The 12,425-nt window shown below is 40.8% G+C and overlaps 1 protein-coding gene across 5 annotated transcripts in view; it reads right to left on the reverse strand.

Moving 5' to 3' along the window:
- The window catches only part of rnf19b (ring finger protein 19B), a 163,080-nt gene that overhangs the window by 16,978 nt on the left and 133,677 nt on the right, over positions 1-12,425 (reverse strand). For all 5 annotated transcript variants that reach the window (XM_048557934.2, XM_048557933.2, XM_059654342.1 and 2 more), the window contains one exon: positions 10,918-11,219. In XM_048557934.2, coding sequence (XP_048413891.1) covers positions 10,918-11,219 — 302 coding nt within the window. The remainder of the gene's footprint in view (positions 1-10,917; positions 11,220-12,425) is intronic.

The following is a 12,425-nucleotide window of genomic DNA, read 5'->3' on the forward strand; positions in this document are numbered from 1 at the left end:
ACATTGCTTCTCCTCTCTCTATGTGAATCCCATCCTTCTTTCCTTCTCTTTTATATTCTTTACATGATTTTGCAATTAAATATTCTAATTTATGTCTCCTGATTTAAAACGTATATCTCATGCGAGGATCCTTCAATCTGACTGGTTGAGGAGAAACATTATTGCATGCCTACTCACACATGCCACAAATTCCATGAGGAGGGTTGTGAACTGAGAAGGATTTCCAAACACCCCAAGCTGCCTTTCAAGTTTGAAAGAAAAAGAATCTGTGGGCAACTGTGAGGACAATGAATGGCTTTCACTGCCACCTGAAATATTCAGGTCAAAGCCTATGGGTACTGAAGCAGCAAATGAAGTCCAGTCGATTACAAGTTAACTACAGGAAAAGGTGGTCATTTGTCCCATTCAGAAAGACTCCAGTATACCCAGTTTGCAGCATTCACCTGCTTTTGAGATTACTGAAGAATCTTCATTTTTGCAGTCCTACTCCATCTGGATGCTCATTCCACTTTCTGAACGTTGTTGATCACTGCATACCCCCAGTGCATCATTTCCTGAAACTAACTCTGCACTTCTCTCCCAGTTCAGGATTAAATTGCAGTCTAATCTATATTTCCACACCACTTACTATTCTGCGCTTTTCTACAGAAAAGGCAATGAAAGGTTTTGTAATTAAATTTATTGATACGTACATTTATCCTACACTTATTGTATTCAGTCCTCTCTACCTGTTATCAAGTTTCAAAACTGCTTGGATGCTGGTCTCTGGTCATCCTGTCTTGTACTCTGGCCGGAATGACCATAACTAATACATTTCATTTGAAATAAAGCCAATGGACAGATTAAATTTAATACTAACTCCAAAATGTCTAACATGTGCTCTCGTGTGAAAAAAAAGGTACAGTTTTACCAGATCTTTCATTAGAGAGAGGGACTAGAGGTGGTTTAACCCGAGGGTCCAGAAAGATTGAGAAGCATCCTTCGTGGCAATCTCACCCAATGCAGAAATTGAACCCACGCTGTTGGCATCATGCTGCATGGCAAACCAACCATCCAGTCAACTGAGGTAACCAAACCTCAACGGTTTAAGGTGAAGTAGGAGCTTACTTCAACAACTGCAGCATCATGTTCTAGACCTGTCCAACCAAATTAAAAATCTTAAAAAGGACATAAAAGTAATCAAAAGATCAAATCCTGTGATAAAACGTGACTGTGGATGGGATGGGATCCAAGCAGAGATGATTCAGCTGCTGCATCAACACAATACTTAGAAAAAAAGTTGTTTTATGGTCTTGGCATTTTCATATCCATGTGAAGGTGCCTTCAGAAAAGGTCAATTTTGGCTCATATCTCATTTCAGATTTATTATGTTTTGATTTTTAACACTTGTACAGAATGTCCAACAATTAGTACAGACCTACTTTTGAGTTGCTTTTAAAACTATGCAAAATTATTGGACAATTCTATACCAGTTCCAACCAGCAAGAGAAATAAAAACAATTTACTGTTTGACACCAGAAAAATGTGACAAGAAGGACTATGCCCTCTCTATACACTGGAATCATTTTGCACAATTTCTAAAGGGTTACTTAGTTTCTCTCATTTCAATATGGTTAAAGGTTCTGAAGGTAAAATAACACATTAAGCCAGATGTTGCTGGGCAACAATTTACAGTCAAACCAGTTAACAGATTCAGGAGATTCAGAGACTCGCCCAAGGGTTGTAGATATCTAGATTTCAGTAGTTAATTTGTGCCTTGTTTTTCTTGCCCTCAGTCGCTGTTATTTTCAAGAACCTTCTGGATTTGCAGTGATTATCTATTAAATATGCTGCAGAAAATTAGCAGTAAAGTTTTGTTTCATAACAGTTATTACCAGTTGACCACATTGTTAGAAAGGGAATAATTTTAATTGTTTAATCTCACTATTGTATTTGATAAATTGTTCTCAGAGCTTACAAAATGTTAAATTTTTTCTTAAATTTTTTTCTCTTTTCCCTTGTTTCTTTTCTCTTTTCATTCCAACTTTTTAATTAAGTCATTCACAGGCTGTGAATAGGCAGCACAGTGGCACAGTGGTTCGCACTTTCACCTCACAGCACCAGAGATCGGAGTTTGATTCTGGCCTCAGGTGATAGTGTAGAGTTTGCAGGTTCTCCCAGTGTCAACTTGGGTTTCTGCCAGGTGCTCCAGTGTCCTCCCACAGTCCAAAGTTGTGCAAGTTAGGTAGCTTGGCCATGTTAAATTTTCCGAGGTGTCCAAGGATGTGCAGGATAGGTGGATTAGTCATGGTAAATGTTGGTTGGTGCAGGCTCAATGGGCTGAATGAACCCTTTTTGCATTTTAGGGATTCTACTTGGATTTCTCTAGCCAGAGCAGTACTTATTGCTCATCTCTAACTGTCCAGTTAGCAGTCAACCACATTGCTGTGGGTCTGGAGTCACATATAGTCTGGCTAAAAATGGCAGATTTCTTTCCCTTTCCATCCACCCCACTCCAACCCCCAAATGGATTCTGAAGACGACTCATACTGGATTTGAAACATTAACACAGTATCTGCTTCCCTCTGCACAGATATTGACAGACTAACAGACCTACTGAGTTACTCCAGCATTCTCTGCTGGTTTCATACAAGCACTTGATGTGTTTCCCCACTAGCTCCCCACCTGGTAGGCTGAGTCACAGTCACAGAGACACTAAGCACGGAGACAGATCCTTCAGTCCAACTAGTCCATGCCGAACATAATCCCAAGCAAACTTATCCAACCTGTCTGCTCCTGGCCCACGACCCTCCTAACCTTTCCATGTACTTTATGTTAAATTCCTGCCAATGTTTCAGAGTAGAGATGCTTTCCACAGATGCTGCTTAGATCTCGTGAATATTGCTAACATTGTGTTCTTTACATGGGTCAACTAAAATTCAACCTCTATTGATCGGAGGTGTTGTCCTTTCCAACAGTGACCTTGTCTATGCCAAATTGGACAATATGGTGCACTCCAGACACTGCAAATGCTTCTCCTTCATATCAACCTAATTAAAACTGCAGCAGAAAACTCATAGGTGGAGTGTTTATGTGCACTGAAATGCTGTGAAATAAACTAATTTGTAAATGCAAAAGCAATCTGCCCAATCTGAAGTCAACTTCACAGATCATCCAATCAAAATTTTTGGCCTCAAATCAGGTTAGAGGTGGGATTTGCCACCAACACTGCAACTGAATGTTACTTCAGTATGAACAGAAATTATTGGACAAATAAACTAAAAAAAAAGCCCACCTAACATCACTACTTACAAAACAATAACGTAATTGCTGACCAACCACAGCAAATGATCTCCACCAACTTACCCACAACAGACAGAACCAGGAAATTAGGAAAACTGCAACAATAGGAAGCTTTGACAGTCAAAAGTCCAAAGACACTTTGTCCTGCATAGTACACTTATTGTAAGTCATGTCTCAAATTGCTCAGATCACATCTCAAATTATTATTTTGGAAGAAGTCCATCTAAACTGCATTTGAAATAACCAATAGCGTCTCCTTTCATCCTCTCCTCAGGAAGCCTGAAACATAGATTGATCGCTAAGATTTCAGGAAACCTGGCAGCTAAAAGGAGGAAGGGCTGTTGCACAGAACAGGTAAATGCTTTACCAAAACTGCTCCCTCCTTAACCCACTATGCAATTCCCTTAACTCCTCCAGAAATCCTAGGTTCCAACCACCCAGGAACCAATGCCCTCAAGAGACTCCCTGCAGTTAGCACCAACCCTCACGCTGCGTCTCTCTGGTCTCCTGTGATCATCTTCCACAATGTCTAGATCTTTCAGTGCTTAAACCCCTCTTCTGATCCTTCAATTGTTTCCCAGACTCAAACTCTTGAGAGTTTCCCAATGATGTTGCACTGTAAATGTTCCTGCTACCCAGTAACCCATCATCTAAATTATTGGCCCCTCCTCCCTGTCTTCATTCACTGCAGCCTGTCAAACAGAACTACATGTCCCTTACCTGACATCTAGATTTTAAAAAGTACCTGTTTGAGGAGACATCAAGCTTACTTCACAAAAGGTGCCTTACATCAAATCTGCAACTACATTCGTGGGGCATTTTGTCAGTGCTTGGTTGGATCAATAAGTGGGAAGTTTCTGAGCTATGGAACCAGAGGTAGGCGTGTGGGCAGGGGAAAGTTAAATTATCTTGATGTCACTCCATAAACAGTTGCCATAAAAGCAATGCTTTTGAATGTTTTCAGCAGTTTCACAGATGCACTTGAAAGAATTTGAAACTTCCGGTTAAATTTTCCAGCGTGAGCAGGTATGTGCACAAGATTAAGAAATCGCCCACACAGTTATACTATTATTCTTTTACTGGGCTGACATCAGGCCAACATGTAAAACCAGATGTAGAAAATATGAAAGCATCTGGACTTGCTCCCAAGGGAAGAAAGAGTAGTTCATATGAAATCAAAATAAGATGCAGGCATACTATTTGTCCAACCCCTACCATGCTAAAGTGTTAGTACACTTGCTCTCACTTTTTTCTTCAATTCATTCATGGGATGTAGGCATCACTGGCTGAGTCAGCAATTATTGCCCATCCCTAACTGCCCTTGAGAAAGTGAGGGTGAGTTACCGTCTTGAACCATCGCAGTCCATTTGGTATAGGCAGACTCACAAATGCCGTTAAGAAGGAAGTTTCAGGATTATGGCGAGGGAATGACAACACATTTCCATGTCCTGGGCCTGCTGTGTTCATCCAGCCTCACACTTTGTTATCTTGGATTCTCCAGCATCTGCAGTTCCCATTATCACTCCCACATATTTCCATGTCTGTATGGTGAGAGACTTGAAGGAAAACCTGCAGATGATGGTGTTCCCATGTTTCTATTTTTGTTGCCCTTGTTTTTTCTAGCTGGTAGTGTTCATGGATTTGAGAAGATTCTGTCTATTTCTACAGTGCATCTTGTAGCCTGGGCACACTGCTACCACTGAGCATCAGTGAAGGAGGGACTGAGTCTTAATGGATGTAGTGCCAATCAAACAGGCTGCTTTGTCCTAGATAGTGTCAAGCTTCTCAAGTGTTATAGAACAGAACAGAACAGAACATTACAGCACAGTACAGGCCCTTCAGCCCACGATGTTGTGCCGACCTGAAGCCTATCTAACCTACACTATTCCATGTACGTCCATATGCTTATCCAACGACGACTTAAATGTACCTAAAGTTGACGAATCTACTACTGTTGCAGGCAAAGCGTTCCATTCCCTTACTTCTGAGTAAAGAAACTACCTCTGACATCTGTCCTATATCTTTCACCCCTCAATTTAAAGCTATGCCCCCTCGTGCTCGCCATCACCATCCTAGGAAAAAGGCTCTCCCTATCCACCCTATCTAACCCTCTGATTATTTTATGTCTAATTAAGTCACCTCTCAGCCTTCTCTAATGAAAACAGCCTAATCTAAATCATAACAGGTTTTAGGATTCTAGAATCCTAGTGGAAGCAGACCATTAGGCCCATTGAGACCACACCAAACCCCTGGAGAGCATTCCATCCCAGCAATGCTGTTTTCCCCCCTTGGTGAAAGCACCCAGCCTGCTCATCACCAGATGGTGAATTTAGCACAGCCTATCCACCTAACCAGCGTATCTTTGCACTGCAGAAACCCATGCAGACAGAATCTGCAAACCCAAAAGTCGTCCAAAGGCAGAATCAAACCTGGGTCCCTGGCACTGAGACGGTGATAAGCAGTCAGCCACTGTACCATCTCTATTGATTGTTGTGTTATTACAGTTTCACTCATACAGGCAAATGGGGAGTATTGTATCACATATCTGACTTGTGCCCTGTGGATGGTGGACAGGCTTTGGGGAGTCAGGAGATAATTACACATTGTAGGATTCCTAGCCCTGACCTGCTCTTGTAGCCACAGTGTTTATACTGTGACAGTGACAGTAGTTTTATTGAAAATCGGGGGCTAGATTTTCTCTTGTTGGAACTGTCACTGCCTGCCATTTGAGTGGAACAAATGTTACTTGCCACTTGTAAGACCATGCCTGGATTCTGTACAGGTTTTGCTACCATTTGACTGTTTCAGTATCCGAGGTGTCTTAAATCAGGCTGAACATTGGTGAACTTCTCCACTTCTGACCTAATGATGGAGCGAAGGTCATTGGTGAAGTAGCCAAAGATGGTTGGGCCTAGGGTATTACCCCAAGGAACTCCTGAAGAGACTGACAGGACTGATCTACAACCACCAAAACTATCTTACTTTAAACCAGGGATGACTCCAACCATTACAGAGATTCCCCGTGATCTCCCATTGAATTAAGTTTTGCGAGAGCTCACCCCTGGAATTCAGCTCTTTTGTCCATGTTTGAACCAAGGGTGCAATAAGGTCAGAAGCCGACACCCAAAAACTGGAGGTCACTGAGTAGGTTATTGCTGAGCAAGTGCTGCTTGAAGGCACTTCCATCACTTTCAGGAGATGATGAGGAGACTGATGGAGAAGTAACTGACTGGGTTGGATTTGCACTGCTTTTTGTGTACAGGACATACCCAGGCAAGTTTCCACATTGTGAGGTAGATGCCAATGTTGTAATTGTACTGGAACACTTTGGTTATGGACACAGCAAGTTCTGGAGAACATCTTCACCACCATTGCTGGAACATTGTCAAGATCCAGTGTCTGCAACCATTTCTCAATATCACGTGGAGTGAATCAAATTGAGATTGTGGAGATTAGTGTCTGTGACACTAGGGATCTCTGGAGGAGGTTGAGTTAGATCATCCACTTGGCATGTCTGGCTGAAGCCTGTTTCAAATGCTTCAGCCTTACCATCTGAACTGATGTGTTGAGCTGCACCCATTGAGGATGAGAATATTGGTGGAGCCTCCAGTGAGTTGTTTAATCGTCCATCACCACTCATGACTGAGTGTGGCAGGACTGCAGAGCTTAGGTCTGATCCATTTGTTGTGGAATCACTGTGCACTTTCCATCACTTGCTGTTTGTACTAATTGGCATGCAGCTAGTCCTGTTTTGTAGTTTCACCAGAATGTCATCTAACTTTTTTTTTGGATATGCCTAGTGCTCCTCCTGGCATGCCGTCCTGCACTCTTCACTGCATTTCATTCTGATAGGAAACTTCTTTTTAAAAAAGAAAAGGAAATCAGTCATGATTTATCATAGAGATTAATATAAATTGCATCCAAAATGTTAAGTCAGTTGATCACAGCCTTTGACCAAATGCTTCAACTAGCATTCTCTATTTGATTTCCACTTCCTTCTTACATGTTTGATATTCAATTGATATTTATTTTAGATGATGTCACAGATGAATCTCATTGAACACTAAAGGGAAATAGGAAAAGATGGAGGCCATTTAGTCCCTTCAACAATTTCAACCACTCAGGTGAGGTTATAGCTGAAACATGACCCAGCTCCTTGGCCCCAAAGGCTTCAATATCTCAGGCTAATGAAAACTTATCAGTCGTGGATTTAAAATTAATAACTGACCAAGCTACCATTTGTAGATGAAACTTCAAGACTCCTACCATCCATGTGTAAAAATGCTTTCTAGTTTCACTCTCAAAACTCCTAATTTTTTACTGCATTCTCTAGTCCCTAAAGCAGACTTCTATGAACTCAGTCATTCCCCTTAACCCCGTAATTTCCAAGCAACATAATTCTAGTTTGTGTAATCTCTCCTTGTAATTCAACCCTTTTGATTTCTGTGCCTCTCAGCTTTCCTAAGCAGCCAAAGGACACATGCAACTTTCCAATTTAGAAGAGCAGTTTCTGAATGAAGAATACTTTGTATGATTGTATTTAGGATATCTGCAATGTCCTCACCTACTTCCATTAAAATTCTTAGATGCAATCATCTGGTGCTAGGGGTTTGTCAGTCTCTCCTGCCAATGTTTTGTTCATTATTATTGATTTGCTTACACTCTGATGAGCCCTTGTCCGTAAGACCATAAGATGTAGGAGCAAAGATAGGCCAATCATCTCTGGTAACAAGATTGTGGCTGATCTGATAATCCCCAACTCTACATTCCAGCCCTTATCTCCACAACCCTTGATCCCTTACCGATAAAAATAACAACATTCAGGGTTGAGACAGACATAACAACCCAGTCTCTGCAGCCCTCTATGGTTAAAAAAAAATCTACAGGTTCACTATCCTCAGAGAGAACAGATTTCGCCTCCTAATGGGTGACTCCTTACTCCGATATAACATTTTCTGGTCCTAGACTCTCCCATAAGGAGAAACAACCTTGTTGTATTTGCACTGTCAAGCCCCTGAAGAATCTTATAACATGCTCCAATAAAGGTCTTCCTCATTCTTCTAAACCCTAAGCAGTACAATTCCAATTCACTCAACATCACTTCGTAAGAAAATCCCTCCATAACCAGGATCAACCTAATGAACCTTCTCCAGACTACCTCCAATGCCATCATATCTATCCTAAGATATGGGAACTAAAACTTTTCACAGCATTCTAGGCAAGATCTAACTGGTGATTTGAATACGTTTAGAAATACCTCCCTGTTTTAATTCCATTCCCTTTGGATTAATGCCATAATTCTTCGCTATTAGCTACTGAACTTGGATGCTAGTTTTTTTGTGGCTCAGGCACAAAATCCCCCCAAATTCCTTGATGTTGCAGCCTTTCTGCATTTAAATAATATTCAGTCCCTCCCAGTCAACTTGCATAACCTCATATTTTCCCACATTTTATTCCAGCTGTCAAGTTTGGCCCACTCATTTCACTGCAGACTCTGTCATCTTCACCACTTGCCTTCCCACCTACTTTTGTGTCATTCACAAACTTGGCAATTATACACTCACATCCCTCATCCAAGCCATTAGTTTAAATGCTGTAAGTATTTGTGGGCCTAGCACAGATTCCTGTGGCACGCTACTAATTAAGCTTGCCATCCTGTCTCCTCTATGCTAACGCTGTGATTTCTATCAGTTAGCCAATCCTCTATCCATGCTAATGTACTATCCCCAACACCACTATTAACTTGTTAAACAGCCTATGTGTGGAATGATACACCTCTTAGGAAAAAACAGTAGTTTGAGCCACATTGTCTCTAATTCCTTGGAAAGTCTTCTATTGTAAATACAGATGAAATGTAATCAATTAACATCCCTGCAACCACAACATTTTATAAGGGTCCACCTGATTCCTAACCTCCCTCTTCTACCTAAATTAATTTAGAAGTTTACACGGACTTTTATAGCTCTGACAAGTTTCATCCATACAGTCTATTAGTAGCCCTCATCATCCAATTTTTCACTGTTTCCTGTTCTTTACATTTCCCACTGATAATACTTTCTCTTATTTTTCCATACTTTTATCTTTTCACTTCTCATTGTCTCAACTTTTTTTTGGCATCCATGGTTTTTTTCCCTCTTGGAAAAGAGAGGCCCTCCCCAGGGATATAAACAGTTCTGTGAGATGTTAATTTTTTTTAACATCACCCACTGACTTTCTGCCATTTTACCCATTGCTAGATTTGCCAAGGACTCCGGGCTAAAAAAGTGAGCTTCAACCCTGATGTGCGCATGTTAGTGACCTAACATCTTAGTGTAGATTAGTGTGCTATGAAGGTCACAGCTTTGGGAAGAGCCATTAAACATCCCTACCCTACAGGTAAAGAAAGGAAGGGCCAAAGAGTGTATCACTCTCAGCACTGCCAGGACAAAAAAGAATTTCAATTGATCTGCAAAGCCAAGAATCACAAAATTTACTATTCAACTATCAACATCAACACTACCAGTAAAAACCATGGCATTGACTTTCCAACTACTCTTCAACTACTCAGAATGACCTATTTTTTGTTTTAAACCTTAATGTTTATGCTTGAACTCCCTTATTACCGATCTGTGTGTATGCATGTTGTGTTATTATTTCTTCTCATGCTCATAACTAATACACTTACCCTGTTGTTAACCCAAGCAAGCCTGGTTAAATTGGCTCCTTTCAAAACTGAGATTCCTTTGGCTTGGAAACAAGGTATGTGCAAGAGACAAGATCCATTCTGAATTAACCTTATTGCGAACAACTAAGGGGGCAATCTGATAAAGGAGGAAAGCAAGTTTATTCTTTCTTATCTGAGAGCTTTACAGTCTCACCTGGTTACTAGTTATAACATTTATTTATAGATAAATTTTAATTCCATATGCTTTATCACTACTTTATTACTCAGCTGACTGTAAGCACAAGCACTACCCACTAAAAGAAGCCAAACACTAACAAATTAATTACTTATTCTGTAACATCCTGGCCATTGCATGCTGTCTGCTATGATTTCACTTTGAAAGTTATAATGAACTTTCCCAATAGCAGTTTTAATAACAATCTTTGAGAGGTAGAATTCAAAAAACTATTCCAAGTTTATGCCCCTTGCTGCTGGTTCACCAACAGGTGCCAATCTTTAGTTATTTACCCTTAAAAAGTTTCCATGATTCTCTAAATCTGTTAGATTCCCTGGTTCCAGTTAGAAAAGTTCCAATTTTTCAAAGCTTTCCTCATATTTATAATTTCTTTTCTGGTATCATTCTAGCACACCCTCCAGAGGACTCACTGTACCTCCAGCAAAATCTTCTCTCTTTAGGTAATTATCCAAATCTCTTTGCAGAGCAGAATTGAATCTGCCACTTCCACATTCTCTGGCACGGTATTCCAGATCCTAGACACAGTGTTTTAAAAAAAGGGCTCTCTTCATTTCACTTCTAGTTTTTCTGCCAATCACTTTGAAACTGGTTCTTGGTATTCCCAATGGAAACAGTTTCTCCTCATCTAGTCTGTCTAGCCACCTTCAATGAGTTTGAACGCCTCTATCAATTGCAGCAATTAAATTATATGGTCAGTAGACAGATTGTCTTTTTTTAAACAGGAACACACACGTACCCACAGTCTGGGGCTGGACACCATCGACAGTCCGGGTCAGAAGCCAGGTACCGACGTAGCATAAACTCCTCATATTTCTCCATCAGCGCCTGATCATTCAGTATCATCCGGATATCATACGGATTTAGCCGCTCCGAGCACTCAGGGCAGCTGATATTCACACGGCTCTCTGTGATTTCGATGCGCAGGTACTGGCGCAAACAGTCGAGGCAGGAACGGTGGTGGCAGGTCATAATTTCGGGCACATTCTCCTGCGGATGACGCACTAAACAGAGGGGGCATTCCAGAAAGCCGGACAGCACCTTGAATAAAGAACAAAAGGTAAGATAATCAGTTGTCACAAATTCTTTACTGTTTCTGCCTGCCGATTGAATCTGCAGAGAAACCTATCATCAATAGATAGAACACAGAAGAATTGAACTGAAGCAAGCAGGTAGACCCAGTGTTTGAGGAGCATGTTCAGTTCATTCATTTCAGTCACAGCCATCTGATGGGTGTTACAATTGATGACATTGTCCACAGAAGGAAAAAAAAACACATACTCTACGACGATTCCTACTTCTGGTCAGGTAACAGTGACACCTGTTTCAAAAGATGCCCATGGGTCACTAGCAGGATACAGTAAGCCCAAGGCCTGGTTGTGATTGTCCCCTTCTGTGACCAGTAAGCCCTTCTCTCTGTCCACGATTACACTTTAAGAATTTAACGCCACAATGTCACAGAGCGGCTGCTCGAAGAACAGCTTTCCAGCAGAAGAGGAGAGAAGAGAAAACCAGAGAAAGAACATTGTACACGAACTGATGCATCTTCAGAAACAACAAACTTCATAGGCTAGATTTCTTCTGTTCCATCTTCAGTGTAATCATCAAACGGACTCAAAGCAGACTACAACACCTCCTGAATGTGTCCATTTAAGCAAGCCACTAAAATTCAGCATTTTATTTAACAAATTTGATGCAAAGAACATAATAAATGTTGATCAGGGTGACTGATACCAACATCAGAACTGCATACGTTGTTTCCAGACTTTCATGGTCAATGTGCAATGTTAAGTTGAGGTATCAGTCATCAAGACCAGTGTGGCCCTGACCTCAAATTCACAAACTATTTCTAACATTGTGACAAATGATGATAATGGTGACAAGACCAAAAAAAAGGCACAAGAAGAGATGTTTTGGCAGGGCTTGGTATGAAAACGTTACTTTCCAAGTCTATAGTTCATGAGCTGATGTCAGATATATGCACACTCACTGCTGCCTGATCATTACATTTTCCTTTCTTACAATATTCATACCACCACATAACTCTCACTTGCTCAGACATAAAGATGTTATTAATCCACAACAAGAAAAAAAAACAAACCTTCTACACATTTCATGAAGTAATAACGATTAGGAGACATAACAGAATCCAAATGTGTCAGGTCTTGCCCATCTGGTTGGCAGGTACCAGTTTCATGGGTTTTACAAGCTCCCTCACTCTTTGTAACAATAATTCACTGTCTAATA

The sequence above is a fragment of the Stegostoma tigrinum genome, chromosome 24, assembly GCF_030684315.1.
Source record: "Stegostoma tigrinum isolate sSteTig4 chromosome 24, sSteTig4.hap1, whole genome shotgun sequence".
NCBI classification, from domain to species: domain Eukaryota; kingdom Metazoa; phylum Chordata; class Chondrichthyes; order Orectolobiformes; family Stegostomatidae; genus Stegostoma; species Stegostoma tigrinum.